Source organism: Hypomesus nipponensis, chromosome 8, assembly GCF_054491055.1.
Source record: "Hypomesus nipponensis isolate SF chromosome 8, ASM5449105v1, whole genome shotgun sequence".
Taxonomy (NCBI): domain Eukaryota; kingdom Metazoa; phylum Chordata; class Actinopteri; order Osmeriformes; family Osmeridae; genus Hypomesus; species Hypomesus nipponensis.
This window is the reverse complement of record NC_140368.1, coordinates 5,629,507-5,656,823: the sequence shown is the minus strand read 5'-3', so window position 1 is coordinate 5,656,823 and position 27,317 is coordinate 5,629,507. Positions and strand designations below refer to the sequence as shown.

Below are 27,317 nucleotides of genomic sequence, written 5' to 3'. Positions count from 1 at the left end.
GAACAAGAATGTGTGTTTACTGTTCTGGTGAGTTGCTACACAGTATGTCACTCCACTAGTAGCTTCTATGCGGAAGTTTGATTTACGACCAGACCACAGGAATTTCTTCCCCAATCACTTCAGTGTGTCTCCAGGAGAAGGGAACATTGCTGATTTCGCAAAGATGTATGAACAATTCAAAAATACAGCTTGTGTCACTCCGGAAACTCACGCAATCCCTGGGAGGCTGGGCCTGAGAGACGCTCCATAAACGGAGGAAGAGAAGAAGAGATGAAAAGAAAAAAAAAGAAAAAAGAACAGGAGGGGGGAGGAGGAGGAGGGGGGATGTAACATGTGTTATAATCTTTATTGTCTTTCTTACCCTGCAGGAACCAGATCAGCAAAAAGAGAGAGACCAAGACAGAGAGAAAAAAAGAAAGAAACAGTCCAAGAGAAAGAGAGAGATAGACTGATAAAGAGGAAGAGAAAGAAAGATGGAGAAAAAAAAAAGAAACGGTATGGTATAGCATTACTGATCTGGCTGACATCATAGCAGTGCTCCACCACCTGTGCTGGCAAGAGGTTCACACACACACACACACACATGCTGCAAATACCCACATCCTCACCCAACACTGGTGCAACTGTTCCTCATGTGACTAGGGGAGTACTGAGGGGGAGGGAGAGAAGGGAGAGGAGTGGGAGGGGCAAGAGGGATAGCGTGCGAAGACCTAATGGAACGTTTAAACCTCAAACTGGTCACATCAGTAGCCCACAATCAACAATTTTCTGCCGTGCCAAGTTTACATGCTTTACATGTTGAGAGGTCTGAAACCTGTTTCTTTTTGCTGTGGTCTGTCTTGAGTTTCAGTTATTAATTGCATAGGCTGCTTTTCCACTGCAACAGAGCAGAACAGAGTAGCAGAGACGAGTGGAACAGAGTTGTGTAAAGTAACAAAGAGAAGAAGCATTGGTAGAATATATCCTGTAAAACTGGATTTATTTAACTTATATCTGAATTACTAAACATACATACAGCACACTTCCCCTATGACATCATAGCTCAACACAGGAAGTTATTTTGTATTTGATTATGATACTTCACTAGAGGAAGTCCAGTAGGCCCACAATCCTCTGTGATGCCCTGTCACCATGGAAACAATCATTCACCTGTGACACCAGTGACGTCTATCTACCGCCACAGAACCACAGAGCCATAGAGGAAGCACCCCCCTCGCCCCCAACACGCACACGCACACACATCTGCACACTTGATTAGGAAAGCCAGGCAGAAGTAGACCTACACCAGGAAAAAACAGGCCGACCATCTGAGAACAGGACGCTGTTTTACACAGCGACTGTATCAATTCTCTTGCTCGAGATGGACATTGGTTAGTCACGCTGTCCTGGTGTGTGGTCTGTTGAAGCCTCCACCTCTCCTCAGTTTACCATCAGACTCCATGGCCTGGTCTTTATTCAGAACACTTTAATCCTGCTGTCCGTACTGCAGACATCTGGGCCAGGGCAGGCACGAGGAAGACACAAAAGGCCTGTTCTTTCCCCCAACCAATAAACCCTGTGTTGGAATCCATACCCAACTTCAGAATATAAAAGCTTACGAGAGAAAAAGAAAAGACTTCAGACCCAAGCGGTCATGGAATGATTCCACCTGAATGGGAAGTGTCCACATGTGGGTCCCTTTGGGTGTGAACTCAGGTTTCACAGAGCCCTTGGCAGGTCTTAGTGCAGCGGGCCCACAGTTCTTATTAAACACGGAAGGGCGGGACCGGTCCAGTTAACACTCTGAACCATATGGTGAGCGTATGCTGGCTACATCTCAATGCAACCTGTTTGAATTTAAAATGAAAGGAATATAAAACACATTCGAATCCGGAGATTCTCCGCTCTTTCTTCCCTCTCCTCTCCTTCCATCTCCTCTTCCATCCTCTCCCCTCCTCCTTCCCTCTACCATCCTCACCCCTCCCTTTCTCCTTCCCTCTCCTCTTCTCTGCCCGCCTGTCTTGTACTCCCCAGACAGCCAAGCTTCTGTATGTCTTAATATTTAGCTCTGGCTGTCACAATAGGTGGTTAGACAGTCCCCACCTATCATGCTAACAAGCTGAGACATGGTGCTGCTGTGTGTGTGTGTGTGTGTGTGTGTGTGTGTGTGTGTATGTGTGTGTGTGTGTGATAGAGAGAGAGAGAGAGAGAGAGAGACAGAGAGAGAGAGAGAGAGAGAGAGAGAGAGAGAGGGGGGGGGGCGGGTCTTTTTCTTTCATAATGTATGACAACTAGAGTACCATTCACATCTGCTGATAGGGATCTTAGATTCACCGTTCATTGGTTTTAAAGTGCACCACGACCATATCACTGTCATTTAAGTGCTCTCATCATTCGGCTTTATTTTTTAAAGTCAGTTCAGTCTCACTCTTGGAGGGCATAATCGTGACCCAAGGGTGATTCAATAATTCAAGGGGGTAAAACACAATCAAATCTTGTCTTTCTGGGTCTAACTGACAAGGTGGTGGGAGGAGGGGCGGAGCCATACCCTGTTAGACAGCCTGGATGGAGAGGGGAGGGGAAGGGGCGAGAGAGGGAGGGAGGAAGAAGCATGCACTTGCTTGCCGGTCAATTCCCTCTGGTGCAGATGGTGTGCGTGTGTGTTTGTATGGATGTGTGTGTGTGTGTTGGTATGAGTACATGGGAATGTGTATTGTATGAGTGCACGTATGCTTGTGTGAGCATGAATGAGTTTGTGTTTGTGTGTGTGCTGTGTCTCATTGTGATGTCAGCTGATCTGTGTTATCTGTGACAGCTCTATATCAAGTGTGTGTGTGTGTGGCGTGCTGGGTAAATCCCCCACCTGCACGGATCTCCCAGGGATCGCGTGCAAGGGGGCGTGGCTATATACTCCCAGCCCCGCCCACTCTGTATAAACACCACAGCCATACACAGTATCCAATAGCAGTGCCTCAACCATAAACACAAATGCACACACACACACACACACACATCCCAATCCCAGCTCCCTGGAGAGCCTCACTTCAAAGCCTGAGGCTGGGTTGGAGAATGTTCAATCTCATGGCGTGACAGCATTAATGGAGATTAACCATTTATTCACCTGTCATTTCTGTTAACTCCCCGCTGTCCTCTGACACACATTACCTGCATTGCTACTCATGTCCATGTTTTATTACTCTCTTTCTCTCTCTCCTCTCTCTCTCTCTCTCTTCTCTCTCTCTCTCTCTCTCTCTCTCTCTCTCTCTCTCTCTCTCTCTCTCTCTCTCTCTCTCTCTCTCTCTCTCTCTCTCTCTCTCTCTCTCTCTCTCTCTCTCTCTCTCTCTCTCTCTCTCTCTCTCTCTCTCTCTCCATCCTCCTCTCTGTCTCTCTCCACTCATTTCAATTCACTCACTTTATTGATCCTGAAGGATATCTCTCTGTCTGTCAGAACAAGTCAGAGCAAACATCCGAATGAAGCCAGCTCTTCTCAAGGTCTGAGGATGCAGCTCGATGGTTTGAAGGGAGAGGTGAGGACAGGCCAATGTCAGCGTCCATACCCACAGAACCAGTCCGTCAGGCTGCTTCTGGTGTGCGTGCGCGGGTGTTTTGTTTGTGTGTCTGTGTGTGTGTGTGTGGAGGGTATAGAAACTGGCGTGGGCTACGCCAGTCCTTGGGTGTAAATCTAATACCATTACAGCATGTGATGTGCAGCACCTGTACAAACATCACTACAAAGACATCCCTGTTTCCAAGCGGAATGCCCCTTTAATTGGCTTTTAATTGAGTCTGATGGCAGACAGCTGCCATGGAGATCCACCCAGGCAGAACAGGCCTGGAAATACTGGAGAGTTTTATGAATGGGTATTAATTGTTGCCCCTAACCCCCTTCCCCTCCCTTCTCGTCCTTTCCTATATTCACTTGTGAATCAGCATTACCAGTTTGTTTTCTAATAAACACTCTCTAACACTCTCTAAGAAGTACAGCTTCTGTCCAAATCTACCCGGATGTCCAGTGAAGGCAGTGGTGTTTATACTAGACGATAAACACACATTCACACACACACATCCACATGCATCTCAACTTAACTCACCACACCTCCAAAAATACATAAAATACATGATACATCATGATTTACAAACCGCTATACAGAGGGTGTTGTACACTGTCCAAACATGTGGTCTCTATCGAAAACAAGACCAGGCACGCAAGCAAGGTCACTACCCCTCTACTACTCTCTCCGCTCCCCTCCGACTTACTCTCATCCTCTTCTCTCTTCTCCTCCCTTCTCCTCTCATGTCCTTTATTAACAATCATGACAAACAGTCATACACAGTCCAAAAACATATTAATTCGACCACCAACCAATCACAGCCCAAGTTCCACTGGAGTGAGCATTCTGTGGTGAGCTATTGGATCAAAAATCAGGCTGGCTTAGAGAACTGATTCTTCTAACTCCAATTTTATTATTAAAATCCTGGCTTCCAACATTTATTATATAGTTTATTTGTAATCTTTTTGTTTGAAGAAAAATGTGTTTCACCCCTAATTCTACAGAAGGTCTAAACATAGTTTAGTCCATATTGATCGGGGATTTGGTTCTTTATGTTGTTTGCACAGAATATTCCCAGTGTGAGAAAGATTTGGCTAATAAAGAAACTATAAATTCAATCAAAGATAATGTAAAATGACTTTCCCCTCGGTGCGTTTTATCAGCTCTCACAGCTTGTTCCTTTCAGAGCCCTGATCTGAAATGAAACTTGAGGATACAGACAGCTGGGCTTTAGTGGGCTATCACCTCCAAAATAATATTGGTGCAGTTTCCTGTCTGAGAGCCAATGGGAGAAGCATGTGTGTCGGTCTCATTGTTCTCTGTTCAGATAGACACAACGGAACCATTCTGGGGATAGAAAGTTGGCGACGTTCACTTCCTGTGTTAGACCAAAGGGAGAGAATCCTATTGTTTTGTGTTTACAACCATAACCACACACACATACATGCGCACACCCTTCCAAGCGTAGCCCATGGCCCAGAACGGACTGGAGTTCTGTAACGACAGTGCATGACTCAGTGATGTCATCACCAATGGACACCAGTGAGTCTCTCCTCACTTGTGCACGTCCCTGCTCCAAACCAGCACCAGCACATCCCATTGCCCCACTCGACAGCTCCACAGAAAGCTCAGTTGGGCATGTTGGGGCTGGGGAAAATAGAAAGCGTGGCATGAGTTATTGAGTAGGAGCCAGCTGTAGAGGCCCATTTGGTGTCACAGCCAGCGAAGCAGCCAACCCTGCACAGCGGCTTTCTGACTGACGGGAGGCACAGAGGCCCGGGCACAGAAGGTTCCACAGCACGCCTTGGCACAACCTCACTTTCTAATGTGTTGCTTCCACTGGGTACTTCAGACACATGCAAACACACACACATGCACACGCAAACACAGTGCTCTCGCAGACTGTAGCTTTAATTGGCTGGAAGCATGCTCATCCCTCTGCGGGTCAGGGATAGAGAAAAAGAGAGAGTGGGAGAGAGAGAGAGAGAGAGAGAGAGAGAGAGAGAGAGAGAGAGAGAGAGAGAGAGAGAGAGAGAGAGAGAGAGAGAGAGAGAGAGAGAGAGAGAGAGAGAGAGAGAGAGAGAGAGAGAGAGAGAGAGAGAGAGAGATGACGGTGGTTTGGGGACTTCTCCTTTGGCCTTTATGTCACTGTCAATATTTACATTCATTCACCCCCCACCCCCACCCCTCCTCCTCCCTCAAGGTACTGAGCGTGCCACTGTTGAGAGTTGATCATCGCTGTTGACATGCAATATTTTCTATTCGCTGATATGACATGCACATAAACACAGCATTAGATTTGATACATTTATAAAATGCGCAATTTAAATATGTCATCAGGCTGTGTGTGGCATCTGTTCATTCAACCATTCATTAATTTTTGCCATCAAAACAGATGCTGTGAAATCTCTTCGTGATATTCAGAGTTTTGTGATTCCCTGAAACGGAATCCACTCCCTCTCTCTATAATAATCCTATGCTCACTTGCTGTTATATCCTCCTCCATCCAAGCACGTTATCTCTCTCGTATTTCCCCCCGTGTCTGTGTGGATATCACTTTGTTTGGGTCTTCCTCCTGTCCTAGTCCATTACACCCTGAGATACACATCAGCTCTGCTCAGTAACACCTCACCCTCCCTCTGGATGCCTCTGGGCTGCCACTGATGGTGCGTGTGTGGTGGAGTTTCTCTCTACCGTACAGCTGATCGTTTTTTTGGGGGGAAATATTTGTGTGTGTGTGCTTCTATGTTCCTTTGTGTGTTTAGAGGAAAGCACTCCTCTAATTTCTGCAGTACTGGTCTCCTCTCTTCTGATCTTCGCCTCTCTCTTCTTCTATCCCTTGCTCTGCGCGGCTCTGCTTTGCTCCACACATCGTTTTCATAACCACTACACTGAGGTCAGAGCCTTAGTCTGCTACAGTCACGCAATCTTCCGGCACACACACACACCCACACACACCCACATTAACACTCACACACTATCTTAAAGAGCCAAAAGCTAGTCAGAATATCTTATATGCCACTGTCAGATCAGCCCAACACACACACACACACACATACTTTCAGCTCAGGGAAGCAGCTGGTGGTAAGATGAATCCCACTGCGTGAAATTAATTCAAATACAAGATATATGAGATGGGATTCTACCAGGTAAGGCTGATCAGCACAATGCTATGCAGAAAAGATATGTGTCTGTGACAGTGTGTAGTTGGTGTGTGTGTGTGGTCAGCATATAATTAAGAGGCAATTCTTCTGTTGTTACCTCAGAAACCACTTCTGAATTAAGAATGTTGTTGGTTTCTACTCTCTGTGACAGTAACACACACACATACTACCACTCAACCAGACTTCTATAGCCTTAGCCTGTCCCTTCAGCTTGTGGGTAGTGAGAGACAGAGAGAGACAGGGAGAGAGAGAGACAGAGAGAGAGAGACAGAGAGAGACAGAGAGAGAGAGAGACAGAGAGAGAGAGAGAGAGAGAGAGACAGGGAGAGAGAGAGACAGGGAGAGAGAGAGACAGAGAGAGATAGAGAGAGAGAGAGAGAGACAGAGAGAGAGACAGAGAGAGAGACAGAGAGAGACAGGGAGAGAGAGAGAGACATAGAGAGACAGGGAGAGAGAGAGAGAGAGACAGAGCGAGACAGAGAGATAGACAGGGAGAGAGAGAGACAGAGAGAGAGACAGAGAGTGAGACAGAGAGAGAGAGACAGAGAGAGACAGGGAGAGAGAGAGACAGAGAGAGACAGAGAGAGAGACAGAGAGAGACAGAGAGAGAGAGAGAGAGAGAGAGAGAGAGAGAGAGAGAGAGAGAGAGAGAGACAGAGAGAGAGAGAGACAGAGAGAGACAGGGAGAGAGAGAGACAGAGAGAGACAGGGAGAGAGAGTTCTGATGGTTAATGGCTGTGTTGGAGCTGTTTACACTCTTTTCTCTTCCAGGATTTCCACGGGTTCCATGTGACCACAGGGCCGTGTGTGTGTTCTCGTGTGATGGTCAGACAGGGTATGACATGGTAATGACTGTCTGGGCTGCTACAATTCTGGCTGCGCCAATAAGACAAAGGCCACCATTGTCCACACTACTGTATACACACACAAAAGATCCTGTCCGTCCGTGCCCTTCCAAAAATGGGCACATATAACTAAGAAAGAGAGGGGAAATGAGAAAGGGACAGAGAGAAAGAATAAGAAAGATGGAGATACAGAAAGAGAGAGAGAGAGAGAGAGAGAGAGAGAGAGAGAGCTTTAAGAGAGAGAGAGAAATAATGGCTCTAGAATGGGAGGTTCTACAATGAGAGGTTCTACAATGAGAGGTTCTACAATGAGAGAAATAAAGACCTGCGTCTGAGATAAAAGTCTGTCACATGCGGCCAAGTCAAGATTTTGGCTTTAATTCAATATGAATCTGTGTGTGTCTGTGTGTCTCTGTGTCTGTGTGTCTCTGTCTCTCTGTGTCTGTGTGTCTGTGTGTCTCTGTGTCTGTGTCTCTCTGTGTCTGTGTCTGTGTCTGTGTCTGTGTCTGTGTCTGTGTGTCTCTGTGTCTGTGTGTCTGTGTGTCTGTGTGTCTGTGTGTCTGTGTGTCTCTGTGTCTCTGTGTCTCTGTGTCTCTGTGTCTGTGTCTCTGTGTCTGTGTGTCTGTGTGTCTGTGTGTCTCTGTGTCTCTGTGTCTCTGTGTCTCTGTGTCTGTGTCTCTCTGTGTATGTGTGTCTGTGTGTCTGTGTGTCTGTGTGTCTGTGCGTCTCTGTGTCTTTGTGTCTGTGTCCTCACTCTTGGAGGGCGGCTCATTTGTGGGCTCTCTGAAACACTCTAATTTAATGGCAGCTTCGCACACAAGCTCCCTGGCTGCTGTCACATCTTATTATCAGTGGGAGCGTAACATGGAAAAACCATGGTGATTGTGGTCTGCCCATGTCGCTTCCAGGCCCAGGCCCAGGCCCAGGCCCAGGCCCAGGCCCAGGCCCAGGCCCAGGCCCAGGCCCAGGCCCAGGCCCAGGCCCAGGCCCAGGCCCAGGCCCAGGCCCAGGCCCAAAAGCAGGTATATGTCTAGGCCCAAGTTTCAGGAACATCATATGAGTGTATGCTTCCCAATGCCATCATGTTTGGTTGTGTGGATGTGCGCATGTGTCTGTGTGAACTTGCATGGGTGTGCATGTGTGTGTGCGAGTCTGCATGTGTGTCAGCATCATGCCAGCACCACGTGACTGGACATAGATCTCCAAGCTTAACCCATTAATGACATACTCTAGCTAATTTTCCCAGCATTTACACAAGCTTGCGTGCGAACAGCCGGCTCTCTAGTAGATCTAATTGCAGTGTGTGTGTGTGTGTGTGTGTGTGTGTCTGAGTATGAATGTGTTCTTTGATTGTGGTGTACAGCCAAAGCAGACAGGCTGTATTTACTGTAGCAGCTAATAAGACTTCAAACACAACTGGAACAGTCAATTGAAGCTATTATAGACATCCCCCTCACTCTGTGTCTATCTCTGACTGTGAGTGAGTCACAAGCATGGACTCCACAGAGGGAACCGTGGCCTCAAATTAACCGTATGGTATGTGTTTGTGTGTGACAGAGTGTGTGTGCTTGTGTGTGTGTGTTTTAAACAATGTAGCTGTGCATATCTCTGTTCTGCAGTCCCCCATGCTGGTGTCAACCATTTGGAGGCCAAAGATTCCCCCTAACCCCGACCCCACAATCATTTCTCCCTGGTGGTCCTGGGGACATGATGTCATCAGTAAGCCCAATGGGGTGTGTGTGTGTGTGTGGGGGGGGGGGGCTGGAAATCCCTTCCCCACTACTGACCTTGTATATATGTGTTTGTGTGTGTAAGAATCTGTGTTTATGTGTGTGTACACTATGTATGTTTGCGTGTGTGTTTATCTATGTATATGGTACGCGTACAGTATGTTTGTGTGAGTGTGTGTGTGTGTTTGTATTTGTCTCCATGCAGAGCAGAGCACCAATGTTTACCGTTGAATACTTTACACATACCTTCCTCTGGTGGATAACTAACAGTGCCTGGGGGGCAGGAGGGCCCAGCCAAGACCTAGTCACGCAACCAGCCTTACACAGAAGAACTGGAGCATTCATTAAAACTCTGCTCTACTCTCCTCTGCTCTGCTCTTCTCTCCTTTCCTCTCCTCTCCCTTCCTCCACCCCTCTCCCACCTGCCATCCCTCCTTTTCTCTACTTTCCCTTGAGAGGGAGGAAGAGAGAGTCGAGGGCTGCAGAGACCCTGATCATAGATGACAGTCTCCAACAATAGTGTTGGTCCAACAAAGACGTCTGTCCCCCCACTCCCTCCCTCCCTCCACACACACACACACCTCCCCATGTCGGGCTCTCGGCTTCCCCCATCATCAACTGTTAGAGTCAGGCATCTGCTGTTGGGACAGAGGCGCCTGAGTGAGGCTCCACTCTAACTTATGGCCCTTTGGGGCCCTCAGGGGCCCCAGCGACCCTCCTTGAGCATGCTCAGTGAAGCGAGCGCTCTGTCCGTGGCATAAAGGGTCGTGGAAGACAAAGGGAGCATCACAGCTTTGACACAACCCAAATGAGAGAGCTGTTAGGGCCCTGTATGCACACACGCACATTATACACGGACGCACTTATCCGTTGTTTTCTGAATTGTCTCCCATGATTGCGATACAGTGTATCATACCACTGCTACATTACAATACAGCCTTTGTCAGTACTTCCTTATAGCAATGGTTGGGTATTAGATAAATAATATTATACAAAGCTGGCCCAGGGAACACTCCAGTCTATGCTTAAACATTAGACATTACTGTACATCAAAATAACACATTTTGTTATAAGTTGTTGTTTGTAATAAGTACACATTTCATTCCCCCCAAAAATGGTGCTGTTTCCCAGAGTGACCTCTCTGATGAAAGCGTTCAGAAAATCCGACATGACGAGAGTTGGAGCGGGGCGTGTAACCAGAGGCAACCCTTGACATCCCATAGTGGAAGGTCTGACAGGCCTGTTTTGTTGTGACATTTGACATTCAACTGTGTGTGCGCTGAAGCCTCCCTTGGGAACAGAGCGTCATGTGCCACAACTGTACATGTGTGTGTGTCTTTGTGTGTGCATTTGAGGTTACGTGCATGTGAGTGTGAGTTTCTGTCTATACTGGACAGTTCTAGAAACACTGAATTACATTTAGGAAAGGTATAATAAATTATGCAAATATGTTTTCGTCTCAGTGGGAGAAAATCCTGTTTGTTCCAAGAGTGTAGGATTTACTATAGTGGCTTTACCTCATTTATATGTAATGTGATAGTGATGAACTGGGACATGTTACCAAACAGTGATCCCATTGGTTGGTTTCCGGTTGCGTGCCTCTGTGATTGGATGTTAAACAGGCAGCGAGCAACAAAGGAAAGGTCAATTGGTTTAGCCTTCATCGGCTTTGTCTGTTGCCTTCAGAGTAGGTGACCATTTCACAGAGAATCACTGTGACAGCTGTACCTACAGGGCAACATCCCCTTACCCCTCTCCTTCTCTGCTGCTACAACACATTATAATCTAGTGCTTCCATCCACTGCCTCACTCACCAGCCCAAACAACTATTAGCACATAAGGACCCTAATACCCGGCATACAGGATGCATTGCATTTAGCAAATTGTAATAGAAGGTCTATCTCATCACAAGAGCTGGATGTTTACACCCACACACACTCACACATGCATGCAACAGTTAGTTGTAGAACAATATGCAAAGTAAAGCAAATACGTCAGTTCTGTACATTAGTAGAATCTTTGTTAACTTAGTTGAAGATCTTTTTTTGCACAGAGTGAAGACAGTGTTTCTTTTTTACATTGCGTAAGGTGTTTACATTTAATTTATTCCTGATGCATCCATACAGGAAGTGTGTTGCTGCGTCGCTCCCTCTTGTAGAGTTGGGCCACTTCTCTCCAGACAGAGGGGACAGGGTTCACACACTGGCCAGCTCATGGTCACACACAGTTCACTGGACACAAGGTCACAGCTTGCTCACAGCCTCGCTAAGGCGTCATTGTGTCTCAGTGGCTCAGAATCCCCTCCAAACGGGTCCAGTACTTCTGATAAAAAGGTCCATTTGTCCAAATCATGTCCACTTATTTATTTTTGATGTTCTGCAAATTCATGTCCCTCACAACCGTGTGTTTGGTATTCCTGGATAAGGAATTTTGGTTTTCCACTTTAAAATTCCTTTCCTGAATGTGGTTTGAATGGAATTGAACCCAGTCCTTGCTGTGTCTGGGTAGCTAATATAGCATAGCGTGTGTGGAGGAAGTTACAACACTGTGTTCTGTCTGGCTTTAGACGTAGCACTGACGTAGGATGCAGTGTGAGGAGAGGAGACGGTTCCTTCCTGGAGAGGGCCCCCTCTTCCGCTTCTTCCTCTTCCTCCTCTTCTTCATCTTGCTCCATTCTCTTCCTTGTTCCTGTGTAAGTAGTCTGCAGTACCTTGTCTCCAGTCAAGCTTGGACACTAGTTCAAAGAAACAGCTTCTATTTGCAAGATTTTATTGAACTACAAATAACAAACACACTACCCCCTGTACCCAGAGCTGTTGTGAGGCTAGGTTAGTGATCTTGGCAGTGTTGCATGCACTTCCTTCATCTCTCATTGCCTCATATCAGCACCCATGATGATGGACAGCCATGGGGGGGGGAGTGTACTATAATATGCATACTCCCTCCCTCCTTTCCTACCTCAGTCATATGTATCATCTCTCATGTCTTCCTGCTTTCTAACTGAATAAACCTCATGACCACAGCAGAGAATCAGATTACAATGTCATTACAGGAGGGAAGTGAGTTTGCACGCCATGTCACCTCACAACAAACACACACAAACACACACACACATATATATACACACACACACACACACACACACTCACTCACACATTCAACAAGACTATTACAATCTGTCTGATCAGATTCTGAATGGGTCCAGTCAGACTGAAGTTGGAACATGGATATCCAATCCAGAGTGTATGGGGTGTATGGGGTGTTCACTCTCTGAGATCGGATTAAGAGATTAGACTCTCAAATAGAAATGACCACCCGAAATGTACGTCATTCTCTGTTGGAGAGAAGTGTTGGAAAGTGACTCTGACTGTCAGCTCCTTGCACTGCAATGTCAGCAGATCAAGAGAAAGAGGGAGAGAGACAGAGAGAGAGACAGAGAGAGACTGTGAGAGGGGTAGGGAGACAGAGAGAGACAGAGAGAATGTGAGAGGGGTAGAGGGAGGGAGAGAGACAGATAGATAGAGAGACAGAGAACGAAGGAGAGAGACTGAAAGAGAGAAAGATAAGCAAATAGGGATAAAGAAATATATATATATGAGAGAGAGAGAGAGAGAGAGAGAGAGAGAGAGAGAGAGAGAGAGAGAGAGAGAGAGAGAGAGAGAGAGAGAGATACACATGGAAAGAGAGAGAGGGGAAGATGAGATAGCTGTGCCCCAGAGTGTTGATAAGCAGAGAGAAACATGATAGATCAGACATTAGTGGCGCAACGACCACGGCTCAGCCAAACAAGGTACCGGACGACTGTCAAAACGGAGCCTCCATTACACATCCTCAGACCACGCAGTCAAAATAGTCTGTAACGCCATCCCCACTATTCAGCCTTGACGCTCCTTCTACCTCCTTCTCTCTCTCTTTCTCCCATTTTGCCTACTCATATTGTATCTTCTTTCCCTTCTCTGAAACACTTCAGCAGCTGAGGTTTCAGCTAGCATTCCGATATCATGTCTCAGTTCCCAAGGGGATGCACTGTAGGGAAGCTAGTATTCTGTTGAATCCAACCCACACAGTATTTCAAGAAGCTGCTAGCTGTTAGCATTAGGCCAGATCTCCACGACTGATAGGGAGGTCTGTGTTGTGTTAGCCAGCCAGGCCAGGCCAGGCTTCAAAACCCATCTGATCCTCATCACAAGCGCTGTTGACTTCCATACTCCCTCCTTCCACACTCTTTCCTTCCTTCCTTCCCTCCCTTATTCCAACTCACAGTAAAACGTCTGGGCTCTGTTAGAAAAGAAGATCTGATAACGGAAAAGCAGCCTCATGTCAGGATGCAGGGAGGGAGAGAAGATGTTGGGAGAGAGAGAGAGAGAGAGAGAGAGAGAGAGAGAGAGAGAGAGAGAGAGAGAGAGAGAGAGAGAGAGAGAGAGAGAGAGAGAGAGAGAGAGAGAGAGAGAGAAAGAGAGAGGAGAGAGAGAGAGAGAGAGAGAGAGAGAGAGAGAGAGAGAGAGAGAGAGAGAGAGAGAGAGAGAAAGAGAGAGAGAGAGAGAGAGAGAGAGAGAGAGAGAGAGAGAGAGCAGAGAGGCTGGGATGATGAAGGATGAGGAGAAATAAAGGAGAATGGCTCAAACAGTAGCATTCTGGTGTGTAATACAGAATAACTATACATACATTCAACATGTTAAGGATCTAAGTGGTTTCACAGATACCCTAGATGGTTGTAGCCAGCCTAGCTCCAGGAAGTAAACATCTCAGACGCTGTGGAGACCCTCAGGTCCCCAGCTCCAGACCCCATGTGGTCTTTAACCAAGCCATTTATGTTCTTAACTTCTGCTCTGATTGTCTTTAGCTAAGGTTTTGTCTCCAAAGAGCTGATCCTTGCTAAACTATCACTGTAAGCAGCTTCAAGTTGAGTGATGGAAGCATGCAGTGTGTGTGTGTGTGTGTGTGTTCCTGTGTGTGCTTGTGTGTGTAAGTGTGTAAGTGTGTTTGTGTGTTTTTGCGGTGCTGAGGAGACAGTGGGGAGTGAAGCTGGAGCATCAAAAGAAGTGGGCCAGAAAGACAAAGGAAGGCAGCTACCTAATCCAGCCTGTAAATATTTAACCAGGACCCTAATTAACGCCATGACAGTGACCTTACACTAAATGAGAGAGGATAACACCGCCTGGCAGGAACACCAGCACAGATATGTACCTACAGTACACACACACCTACTGTAAAATACACACACAGTATACACACATACTGTAGGGTACACACACATACACATACAGCATGTCCACATTACTGCAAAGTACACTAGGTCTGTTTCCAGGAACAGTGTAGAGAACCCTAAACATGTTTGATTGTTTCCAGGTCTGCTGAAAGTCGGCTGAGATTGTGGTCTGTCTTTGGTTTAAAACTTTGACATCCTCTGTAAATCCCCACCGTCACTGACCAGTACGAAGGCTCAAAGGAGGATACACTTGGACAATGATCAAGTTCCTTCACTCAGGGTAATGTACAATCTGGATCTACAACTGCACTCTGTATTGGATGCCAGTTCAGACAATCCATATTTTATACAATCCTGACCTAACACGGTTTATAGTCCATAGACGAGCAGCTGCTCTGGACACTGGAGGATGGCTTGTGGACTTAGTGCTGAACATGATGGATGGATGAAGCAGAACATTTCTCAAGTTCAAATAGCAGGCATCTACGCTTTCAGAATAATGTCTGGACTCTAGACAGTTTATTTGACTGTCTCCATAATCATCATCACATCAATAACTGATTCACCATGTTCATTCACTTCAGTTTGTTCTACCTTTCTGTCTGACTCTGCCTCACCCTCTGCCTTATCTTCTGACTCTGCCTGTCCCTGTATTTGCCTTGGTTCCTAGTTCTCTCTCTGTATTTCAGTTTCTTTCTATGTCACACACACGGCCTCTGGCTATATTTCCATACTATGTTGTACACATAGTTCCCCGTGCTCCACCCGGGGACTCTCACGCAAGCCTCCAAATATCATAAAACATCGTGGATGTCTCTCTGTCTTACACTCTCTCTCTCTTACACTTGCTCTCTCTCTTGTTCTCCCTCTAGTGGTCAAAATTCAAACTTCACCTCTGGTGGAGAGCAAAAAAAACGATAACACTGTAATTGGACCTGCAATAAATCTGCATTGAAAGAGAGAGAACCTCTAACTAATAAAGTATGACCAGACTAGACTCAGAAGGATTATTCAGACATTATGCTCAGATCCTTTATGCAGATCCTTCATGTAATGTGCTCAATTGATCTTTTTAGACATGCGTTAATGATTTAATCTGGTCACCACTTTCAGATTAGCAGACCACTGCTGACGACTTCCACTCTGCTCCCTTCACTTCTAAACAGTATCCATCTTATAATGACTGGACTTTCTCATCTCTCATTTTTTCCTCTCATTCCTGTGCCTACGACTTTTCCCCATTGCTCCTCTTCTTTCATCCCTTTCCTTCTCTCATTCCTCGATCAAGGTTCTCCTGCCTCTAAAAGAGACATATTTAACTTGCCTCATGATTACCTGTGATGGATAAGATGGCTCTCTCCCACGAGGTTAAAGTAATGTATTCACACTGTTTTGCTGTGTTTGTGTATGTGTGTGTCTGTCTACGAGTGTGTGTGTGTGTTTGTGTGTGTGTGTGTCAGAATACGAGGATGACCAGTCAAGCCCAGGCTGGGAGAAGTGATCTTTGTGTTGCTCATTCTCAAAACAAAGTAACAATCCTTATTCAGTTCTGTAATGTGTATTACATGTTCTACTTTGCCCCATAGTGCCCCTCAGAATGTAACCTTTCAGCTTTTAGTAGAGCCTATGCAGGGATAGAGGGACGGAGGGAGGGAGGGAGGGAGGGGGGAGGGTAGCACAGCCAGCTCACCTCCAGATTCCCTCTCATCCAGCTGCTCCTGACAACTCTGTTTTGACACATGTGCCATGGAGGCTGAGCACTGCAAAATGTTTTCTGAAGTGCCCCATAAATATTTGACTGCAACGTGGTTGGAGGGAACAGCGAGGGGATTAGAGAGAGAGAGAGAGAGAGAGAGAGAGAGAGAGAGAGAGACAGAGACAGAGACAGAGACAGAGAGAAAGAGAGAGGGAGAGAGAGCAAGAGGATAGCCAGAGAAAGAGAAGCCAGACATTCTGAGCCCAGGTCTGATCTGTTTTTGCTGTGCATTGTGCCGACTCCTCCCTCTTGGGTCAGTCTGGGCTGCACCAAGGAACCCAGCCCAGGAGTGTAAGATAACAACCATCCTGTTCCTGAGTGTTTTAGACCATTAGCTAGCTTCTAGTGCCATTACATCATTCAACTCATGTAACTGCAAAATCCAGAGCATAAAGCTAAAGGGAGACAAGCCAGGTAAAGAGACTGATAGAGAGAAGGAGTGAGAAAGAGAAAGACAGAGAGAGAGACAAAGGCATAGACTGGGGTGAAAGTGAGGGAGACAAGATAAAATAAAGAAAGGGGTGGAAAAGGAATCATTTGTAATCCGTTGTTGACAAGGTAAGATGACAGTAAATCGTCAAACTGTCTTGCAGCTCCAGCCTCATCTGCTAGGGTTGTGTCAGGACTCGGGCTCAGCTGGGCTGCATGACGACTTCTGAGAAAGTTACGAGTCTCTTCAGATCTCCAGAATGTTAAAATAGCCATTAAACTACGAGGCACTAAAAACAGATTTCCATAACTGACGGACTCATTGTAACATCTGCAGCATTTTCCTTTCAACTCAGAAAACTCCATGGCTCCATGGTCAGACAGGAAGTCTGACAAGAAGTCTAATATTGCTGTTGTGGTATTAGTTGTTGTTGTGACACACATTTAAGCCTCAGGGTGTGTTTGTGGATTGTTGTCTGTCCCTTTGTTGTGAGTTGTAAATGACACACAAACAGAAACCTTAAGGCTGCTCTAAAGTCTTCCAGATAACACACCACTTCTACAGCATCAGTACACTGTCACAGTCACACACACACACACATCACGACACGAGAATTGTTCTGCGGAGACACACTCTCTCAAACACACACACACACAGAGAGAGGGTGGGGTGTTCCTACCTTGGAAGAAGCTCTTGACCCGCAGGTAGGAGACACTGAGGCGCAGCACGGAGAGCTTGTCCAGCTTGGAGATGATGTCTGGGGAGAAGGGCAGCAGGCTGGCCAGGCGGTCCAGCTCGGCATTCAGGCGGTCTCGGTGGCGCTTCGACGGGTTGGTCTTTTCACTCACAGACGTCGGTTTCCTGAGGAGCACAAAGTATTTTGTTAATTCCTTTCCAAATCATGCTTCTCAGCCTCTTGCAATATGTTCTCGATAAATTGAAATCTCTCAATTTCCAATTGCTGGCTACTAATGACAAAAGCAAAGGAGAGATTTGCTGGTCTCTCCTGGTGCTGTGGTAACTGGAGAATTCTCTATATTCCAACCACTGATTTATTAATGTTATGTAAGGTTTTATTTATTCAGATGGTATTGTGTCCACAAATATGTGTGTAGTGTACATCTGTGAAAAGGAGTTGGTATCATCCATGTACCTCAGTATACCCAGGACTACACTACTGGGTCTGTCTATCCACTGTGTTTGTCTGTCCATATGTGCTCTGGGTTCGGTTTTCATGCAGTGACCTCCCACGCCCCTCACGCACGCTACCGTTCATAAGGATCATATGACATATGCAAGCCATCTAACAACACGATTCTGAAGGGAGATGTTATGTTAACGTTGGGATGCATTTCCAACAAAGCCTTTTCTTGTAACTGGTAGAGAACGGAGGAGAATACTGAAGTGTTGAATCAGATCTCGTGGAGCTCATACTAACAACTAGACGTCCATCCAGTTAGGATGAACAGATAAGATAATGCTAAAGACGAAAAAGAAGAAGAAAGTTGAAAAGATCCTTAACTGTTTTTGGACTGGTTTCCTTCTTTTCCGGCCCGCGTACATGCAGTCGCCGGGCGGAATCATGGTCTTGCGCTCCGTGTAGGTAACAGGTGCGCTACAGATAGAGGATGGAGAAAAGTTTTCACCGTAACGATAAAGAGCTGAACACTGTACACATTAGTAACACAGATAAACGTAACGTAGCCTAGTGACATCAAGCGAAACACGAAACACGAAACACTGTCTTAGGCTAAGAATAAAATGGCATGCCCTTAAGAGCCCCGTTTATAGGAGAGAAGTCTCGTGCTAAAATACAGAGAAATAATAGGGTACCTAGGCCTATTCTATAATCCTAGGGTAGGCTACACATAAAAAATATAAGGCGATTTATCAAAACAGCGCTGTAAGTAAATCAAATGTGTTTTCGCAGCAGTAAACAGCACAAAACACAACCAAAAGCCACGCCAAATCATAAATAAAGTATTCCTCACATTAAGTAAACAAATTATGTAGGCTAATGAAAAGTTGCCCATTTCCAATTCAAAGAACTAATCTAAATTATTAAAATGAAACACTTACCAAGCAGGTGTACTGTTTAATTCCAGTATAGTGTTGGTAATGTCATTCAGTTGAATTGAGATATTATGACTGGATAAGACTATATAAAACGGTGATATTTGTTATTATTCCTCGGGAAAGTATAGCGACTGCTCGACCCGAGTTCTGACCTGATGTTTTCATCAGTTTGCACTGCTCAGGGCAGATGTTGATGCTTTATACCCAATTGAGTCGCCTTCACTTCCTTGCGTTTCAGGTGGCGGATTCCTCTGAATGACATGTCGAGCTCTTCGCACGCAACGCCACTGCCTCGCAAACAGTCTGCGCGCGCACACACACACATATACACACACACACACACGGCAAGTGAGCCACGCAGTTCTCTCTCTCTCTTTCACGCGCACGCACAAACACACACACACACCATTTCTGTAGGGCAAGGGGAGGGATCACACGCGAGGTACGGCACAGCAAATCTGTAGCTGTTCTTGGTAGGAACACCGCTCCGGAGATGAACGCAACAGCCAAAACGGGAAGGATATTTTAAGAGCAACCTACGATTCCTTTGTAATATTAGCCTATATTTCTAAAAGAAATGTCAGCGGATAATTTCCATGGAACTTATTGCGATTCTTGAAAACGTCTTACTTGGATATGTCTTTTTATTAATGGTGCGTGTAATATCTAAAAATAGACACGTTCTATTTCAGGATAGGCCTATTGTGTACGTTATGTGGGCTTTAAAATGTAGTAGGCTAGCCAACAGATTAATGTGTTGTTGTGTCTTTCTTAACACAGTTTGCCTATAGTTTTATATAGGCTAGGCTAGTTATCGAGTTGAAACAACAAAAACCGGTGAAAAGGTTACTAGTTCTCAATAATAATAAAAAAACGTTTGGAGTTGAAATGGGGAGCAAATCCGATCAGTCGAGTTCATCCGGCGGTCAAATTAAGAGGGATTCCCTTATGCACAGATGCTGGAGGGATTTAACTGTTGCCTACATCAGTCAATTAGGCTATCATTAAATTTGTTGCACTTTTCATTCGGAAAGGTTAATCTCTTTGTTAATCTTTTAATACATTTTTCTGTTCGGAGAAGCATGTCAGTAATCATTTGTTTGATTATAGCGACATTCCTACATTAAACAACATACATTTTTGTGTAGCCTACAATTATTTTGTTGTTGTTTGAATGTTATAAGCCTACCTGAGAATATTAAAATTATACAATTTTTCCATATGGTGTCTTTCCTTATTCGAGCCAAGGTCTGCATGATTTCAAATTGATATTGACAAGTTAAACGAAATTTTTCTTCAAAAGGGACTCACATAGTGATTCATCTGTTCATCGGTTACTGTCATGGAATTCTGTCAAGTCCTCTCGCGCGCGCGCTCCCCCTCGTGTACGCCTACACCCTTTTACAAACGTATGTATGGGCTAGATGATCATTTCACAGATTACAGTTAGAATACTTAGAATACTTAGAGTGCGTGACTTGTATAGACAGATCCAGACAGTAAATCACAATGATCAGGGACTTAGTTAAGGGTGTCTTGTTGGGGACATTCATGGACTGGGTTGGAAGGTGGTGTTGTATATACAGTATGTGTGTGTACATGTGTGTGTGTATGTATAAGAAAGTTATATTCTCTTCCACTATGTGATACATCTTCCAACCCAGCCAGCCAACCAGCTTGCCATTCACAAACAGGCAGCCAATCAATCTGACAGTGTTTGTCTGTTCCATGGTTCACATGTCTCAATGTACACATTTCCTCAAGCATCTGGGTCGGTGAGATTATAATGAAAATGAAATTAAGCTCTTCAGGTTGGTGTCCGGGTCCAGGAAAAGAAGAGAGTGGAGAGGAAAAGAGAGACCAAGAGATTTTATTCATCAAATAATGTGGATGGGTACAAAAGTGAGAAACCGACAGCACACAAACTGAACTCATCTGTGTGAATGCTTCTAACAATCTCCATAAAGTACCTCACATTAGAACAAGTTGCAATCTTAACATCACAAATCAATCAAAGCTTCCAACTATTTCAAATACAGACCTTTGATGTCCTTATAAATGTATAATGTATTTATAATTATAGGATCTCACGTAATAAAATTAGGGTTTACTTGTTGAAAGCAGATGGCTTGGATCCTTTCTCTTAAGTCATCTTCTCTAGTACAACTCATCCTACACATGAAGGAAGGTGACCAGTATAGCCTTTGTGAAGAGAGCAGGACAGCAGTGGTTTCGGTCAACGAACATCCCAGTCTACAAAAAACGACCAATACAACCAGATGGCTCGCATCCATTTGTTTGATATGTTTCCTTGGTAATTATCAGATTTCGAGTTGCGCCAGGGGATGAGGGGGCAGAAGTCGCAGCGCAACCGCACAGTCCTGTCAGACCCATCCCTGCCCTGCTGCTGCAGCTGCTCACACAGAAGCCTTCAGGGTCGATGTAAATCCTATCACATCCCTCTCCACAGCCATATAGATTAGCCCGGCCTTAGCCCAGATGTAAGCCCCACTGGTTGTGGCTGAGGCGAGCCTTTGCACGTGAGCCCAGCTCCGCTCATCAGTTGTCTCTGTTGAGCGGATCGAAGCTCCGCCGCTTCAGGCTACCGTGCTCCAGTGGGTGTGTGGGAAGGGGGGGCTTCTACATGGTGACTGCTTGGGTCCTGGTCCTCTCCAACAGACTGTTGAAGCTACACCTTATGGCTGACGGTGGTCTTCCATTGAACAATGACCACCTCAAACCACTCCCATGCAGCAGTTGACTTTCAAGGCTTTGACAATTTACAAAGTCAACATAATAGTCTGCATTTCTCACATTCTCTGATAGTAAACTTGACCTCCTAACCTTACCTGCTTACCGTCCACACTTAAAACTGCTTTCTAGACTATAAACCATTGAAGTTTAAACTACCCCTAATGCCAACAAAAATCCATCCTGATGCAGTGTGGTCATGTGACGTCTGGAGACTGCTGCCTACGAGTTTTCAAGGTGGTTCTACAGTCACGGTGAGGTCAGCAAAAGGTTGACCGCTTCCTCTCCCCCCATCCTTCCTTTCCTACACTTAATCTGTAACACACACACACACACACACACAGTCACACTCAAACATGCACAAAAGAAATCAGCAGAACTCTCACCCAGAAATCTGCAGGAAGAGGCAGCAGAGGGGAGTGACGGTGTGGCTGGGGGGGTCAGGTCAGGTGAGGTGAGGAGCCATGGTTAATACATAGAACCTCTTATCTGTTCTACAGCTTAAGAGGTCAGACCTTAGAGTGTGGGTAAGCTTTCTATCATCCAGAGATTTGACCAGGGAGAGACAGAGAAATGTGTAGCGCACCTAGAAACACTCACACATGCATACGCAGGTTTGATTTACTATCCTAGTGAGCAACAACAATTCACTCCCATTCAAAATCATGTTCACCTGAACCCCTAACATTAACCTTAATGTAATCCTTACCCTAACATTAACCTTCATGTAATCTTAACCCTAACCTTTCTGTAATTCTAACCATAACCCCAAACCCCCCTAGAAGTTGTGGGGGCCAAGAAAAGCCCCCCACAGTGTCAATTATTCTTAGTTTACTATCAGGGAAGTTAAACAAGACCACAAACACACTCTGAATGACCTCCAGGATGGGCTCCTGAGTCAGATGACAGTCAAGCTGCTTAGATTAGACCAAGTTAGCAATTGACAGACCCTCCCACACACTCACAACCATATCGTTCATATCATGAGACAAAAGAACCCTTCTTTCCAGACCGTTTGGTTTATGAAAGTAGTGTTCCCAGACCTGTCAGTGTTTGAATGTTAAGCCAGAGAAGAAAGGTCAGTGGGTTCACTCTGAAACCTCTGCTGCTATCACCTGCGGTACTTGTTCTTCCCCTTGTTCTAGAATGAGTATACTGTACACTTTCTAGAACTCTTGCAAACAATTTTTCTAGAGCTCTTGTACACACCCATTTTAGAATGCATACATTTACATTCTACACACATATGAACACACACACACACACACTGTACTCTTTAAGCTTTAAAGAGCAAACATCTTACCTTCACCATGCCAACCCATTGGGCACCTCTCTGGGAGTCTGACATAGCTTTCACCACTCCACCCTCTGCTGGGAGGCTGTGATATGCTCTGCATGTACCCCTAACCCCTTTACATGGTGGAGCACCTGCGGAGCAAGAACACACAGATTAAAGGGGATTGGAAAGGAGCTTTCTTCTCTGGCTGGCTTGGGAGTCTCCATGAGGGTCTCAGCCTCCACCAATCTCTCTCTCGCTCTCCTGTCATCTGGTGTCACGTCTGTTGTTTATACGGATGATTTGTTTGTCAGGCTACTGTTGTTCCTGTGTTGTGACAGATTGATGACCAGAGAGGGGAAGAAATAATAAAAAGACAGGAGAGGAGAAGAGAGGAGAAGACGAGAAGAGAGGAAAAGAGGAGAGGAGGAGACCTTGTGAGCATTAAGTGTTAGGCCCAATTGAAATCTGGATAAGCTACAACAGTAACAAGAACTCCTCATATACATGATTATCATACAGTTGTTGGAATATTTTATGTATATGGATGAGTGACTCAATACTCCATTTGTCCCCCACATGTCAGGAAGAGACTAACCAAGTCCAAATGTCTTCAGGCTTCCAACATGGTCCTGTAAGCTCTCAAGAAGAAACCATAGACCATAGACAACATTGGGGATGCAGGAAGTGACTTCTGACAGTGAATAGTCGCCATCATTAAATACTACAGTCATAAAGATAACCACATGGTGCATTAACAGGAACTGTGATGCCTGAAAGTCGCGCCAGTCACTATGGAAACTGTCAAAAATAACTAGCAATACAAATAGATTTGCTAAACACAACTATGCTATTACTAAGCAAACCCAACTTGACTATGAGGACACGTGAAGTAATGACCCAACATGGTCCACCAGATAATCAGACACATGTAAGATGCATTGTGGGGAATGATGCTCACTGACCGTGAGGACTTCTGTCAGGTTGCAACAGAATGTGCTCTGTTTTTCAATAGTTTTTAAGTGATTCTGTCTCTTGAACTGGGAAGGACATTTAGGAAGGACATAAAGGAACTATAGTTTGGCAGAAGCAATCTCACAAGCTCCAAAAACAGAAGCATCAATGGGATAAAAGGCTGGATTCACTTCGAGCTGCTTTAAATGCATAAAATTGCTTACACAGCTTATAGAGTACCTTCAATCCAGACATGCAAGGTTAAAGCCTTACAGGATCACTGCATTCAAACTGTGAGGGGGAGATTGGACTCTTCAGTCCTGGCCATGCCTTTCCAAAACCATTTTCACACTCAAACCCAGGAAACGCACACAGACACATGCCAAGTTCTCAGCCACAGAAAATATTTTATATTTATTTGATCACATTGCACCATCTGGTGGACAAGTTGGAGAGGCATTAATTAATTATTGTATCAATTTGATATACCAATTGAATGCCAGTCAAATGACAAATTGCGATCAACAACATTAATAATAATTATGCAATGTATTGTATATATAAAAAATACATAATACGGACATGTAGAGTGATACGGCAATTGCCCATTTCATTGAAAGTGTTTAAAATACAACATAGGAACATAAAACTGTTAAATATCTTATCTACAAAACACTCCCATAGTAACAAAAAATACTGTTGGAATGACATCATTAAAGTATTAATTTCAGTAGAAAAGACCTATGGTTAGAAGCAGACCTCTGTCAATGACAGTTTGAAACAACATTTCGAATACTTATCAAGCCCAGAAATATAAGACAAACAAACTAGTCTTAGAAGTGCTAGTATGACAAACTAGAAGTGTAACATTTGGGCATCGGGACCATCTGATCAGGCCAAGTGAGTGTCCTGGGGGCAAGCCAGAAGTGTGGGCGCTCAGGCCACGGCAGGGATGAAGTACTGCAGGGACACGTCTTCATGCAGGAGAATCAGGTGGATGATCCTCTTATGGATGATGTCTTGGAGGAAGAAGCATAAAACAATGTTTCAGTCCTCTTGAAATATATCCCTGTTTCCTTCCTTCGCTCTCTTTTAGAGGAGCTTTCTTCAATCCATCAAAATAGGTGCACACACACACACACACACACACACTTACTACACATGGCCTTGCTGGGGTTGACCTGTTGTCCCATAAGGAATTGCTGCAGCTTCCTGATGTCCACCCGTGTGCGGGCCATCAGCTCTGGATCCCTGCTCTGGCTCCGCTCCTGAGAACCGTCCTCACCTGGTGCAGGAAACCGAAATAAACAAACCCACATTTAACTGATCTGAATGGCTTAAACTTCCACATAGGTTCTAACTGTGTTTCTGTGCCCTGAGCAGGAATCTCTCAGAGTGATTTCGATTGGCTCCATTGTTCCTTAGGAGGGTTGAACGGTAGTCACCGAACCACCCTCACTGCCCTCTTACCCCAGGGTGGGTTCCCGAGGTCTTTGAAGTGGGTTGTAACAGAGACCAGGTCTGTCTCAATCTTCAGGTTCATCTCTCCACTCAGGTTGGCCTCTATCTCCTGACAGACAGACAATCAGGCATACCTTACAGGGGACAATATGCTTTGTTCTTGACAGGGAAACCCAACCCATATTTAGCTTAATTATATGATCATATATGTGGCTGTGCTTCACTAACCAGGAAGTTGGAGAGATTCTTCATTCTGTCCACAACATTCTTCATAGTCTTCAGTGGTGGCATGTAGATACTGACCTGAGATGAATTCACATACATCATCAATGATCTCAACCCTTTTTTGTTATTAGCCATATGTACATTTACATGTATTCATTTAGCAGACGCTTTTATCCAAAGCGACTTCCAAGAGAGAGCTTTACAAAAGTGCATAGGTCAATGATCATGAACAACAAGATAGCCCCCAAAATATTGTGGGCAGCCAAAACATGAAGCCTACCTTGTTAAAAGCAAATAAGTGCCAATGGGAAGAAACATAATAGCATGTAGTTAAACAAGTTACAATTAAACAACATCAACCTCAAAAGTGCAAGAGTGTACCTGTGGGAAAGCAAGCAACAATAATATGAAGCTCAATGTTGCTTCAGTCAATTTAACTAGCCTTTGAGAAGGTTTGATGATGTACTTACGTCAAAGTCTGGCATACTGGGCTCCTTGAACTCATTCCACAATCTTCTGGGAATCACATCTACTGGGATGTCATGGGTGACTACTCTACTGATGCTGGACAGTGTTGGCTGTTAAATAAGAGAGGGAGGAGTAGAAAAAGGATGAAAGAGGGATGCAAGGAAAGAGAAAGGGGTTTGTGTGGAGGGTGAGAGAGATGGAAGGAGAGGTGTGAAAGCAGAGTCGAGAAAGGAGGCAAAATACTTTCCCAGACATGGATTCATCCTAGTCCTAAAGTACGAGAAACATTCTATGAAGATTTCCATTGAAAAAAAGTTTTTAGTCTAGCACTAGGTTTTATCCATGTCTGGTAGACTGGGAGCTTGTATACACTATTCACACAGACAGACGGCTAAGCTCCAGTTGACCCTTTTGGGTGAAACAGATCTCATCGCATGTCAAGGTGTCTCACCAGCTCTGCAGCCAGGGTGAGGCAGGGACAGTGCTTCTTGGTCAGTTTGATCTTGACAGTCTTGGCGTTCTGCGTTGTCCTCAGGGCTCTGGACAGGTTCTCTGGGGCCATCTCCAGACAGATCTCGTTGGCGTCAGCGGACACACCTTCCAGCTGGTACTCATCGAAGAAGTTGGCCTGAGGATGGAGACCAACACAGTTTTTGACACACGTTAGAATAGTATTACTGTATTACCCTGTAATACAGACCAAAGCTTCATTGCGAAAGAGCTGGCTTTCCATCCACACCTGTGAAAGCTCGCACCACATCCCAACTCCTCCACTGGCTACTTTGCCGGAGAGGACGAAGTAGAGCTTGTCAGTCGTCAGTCGCAGGACGCATGTCTTCGTTAGTTTGGATATGGTATTAACCACTCCTGGTGGAATAACAACAAGGACTCGTGAACATAATTAGCTGAGTGACTGTCAACATCTACAATACTTAAAGCAGTCGTTTATTCTCGACAAACATCTAGTTGCCACAGAGCCATGTATCTGAACTTAAGAAACATTTCTATACCCATCACAGATACCAGAACTATTAGCTACTAGTAACTCTAGCTAAGTGACGTCAAAGTGTATTTATGTGGCAGTTACAGTACCTAGCTTGAACCACTGAGGCTCACCAAACATTGTCATACTTACGCGTGAAATGATTCAAACACCCAACATCAATCATTTTTGATCGGAACTTCATTGTATTGTTAGTCAGTTCTCCTAATATGGCTAGTGTTGGTGCGTCCTGCTGTAATTTCAAATAAAACGTTTCTGACCGCCGATGATCCGTCTTTAATAACAGCCCGCGGAAACAAGTAACTATCTTTAGTACCGCGTGTATTTAAACCATTTCTGGAAATCCAGAAGATGGCGCTCACTCGACTCTGAATGAATTCCAAGCACATTTTTTTGAAAGTTTTAACTATGGATTATGCTAATGCAGAATACATTTGTA

At 45.1% G+C, this 27,317-nt stretch overlaps 2 protein-coding genes across 2 annotated transcripts in view; both read right to left on the bottom strand.

The window, feature by feature from the left end:
* Positions 1-19,008, bottom strand: part of ahrra (aryl-hydrocarbon receptor repressor a) — a 40,857-nt gene extending 21,849 nt beyond the window's left edge. The window contains exons 1-3 of the mRNA XM_084703745.1: positions 18,744-19,008; positions 18,187-18,279; positions 17,344-17,525 (exon numbers count right to left, since the gene is read on the bottom strand). Of these exons, the coding sequence (XP_084559871.1) occupies positions 17,344-17,525; positions 18,187-18,248 (244 nt within the window). The 5' untranslated portion in view covers positions 18,249-18,279; positions 18,744-19,008. The remainder of the gene's footprint in view (positions 1-17,343; positions 17,526-18,186; positions 18,280-18,743) is intronic.
* A 5,096-nt stretch (positions 19,009-24,104) lies between these two features.
* Positions 24,105-27,170, bottom strand: hus1 (HUS1 checkpoint clamp component). Its single transcript, XM_084703284.1, has 8 exons — positions 27,011-27,170; positions 26,615-26,742; positions 26,327-26,503; positions 25,878-25,985; positions 25,411-25,485; positions 25,192-25,291; positions 24,878-25,006; positions 24,105-24,740 (listed from the first exon to the last, which is right to left on the bottom strand). The coding sequence occupies exons 1-8, from the start codon at positions 27,060-27,062 to the stop codon at positions 24,658-24,660; spliced, it is 852 nt and encodes a 283-aa protein (XP_084559410.1). The 5' UTR covers positions 27,063-27,170; the 3' UTR covers positions 24,105-24,657.
* Between the last annotated feature and the right edge of the window lie 147 nt (positions 27,171-27,317).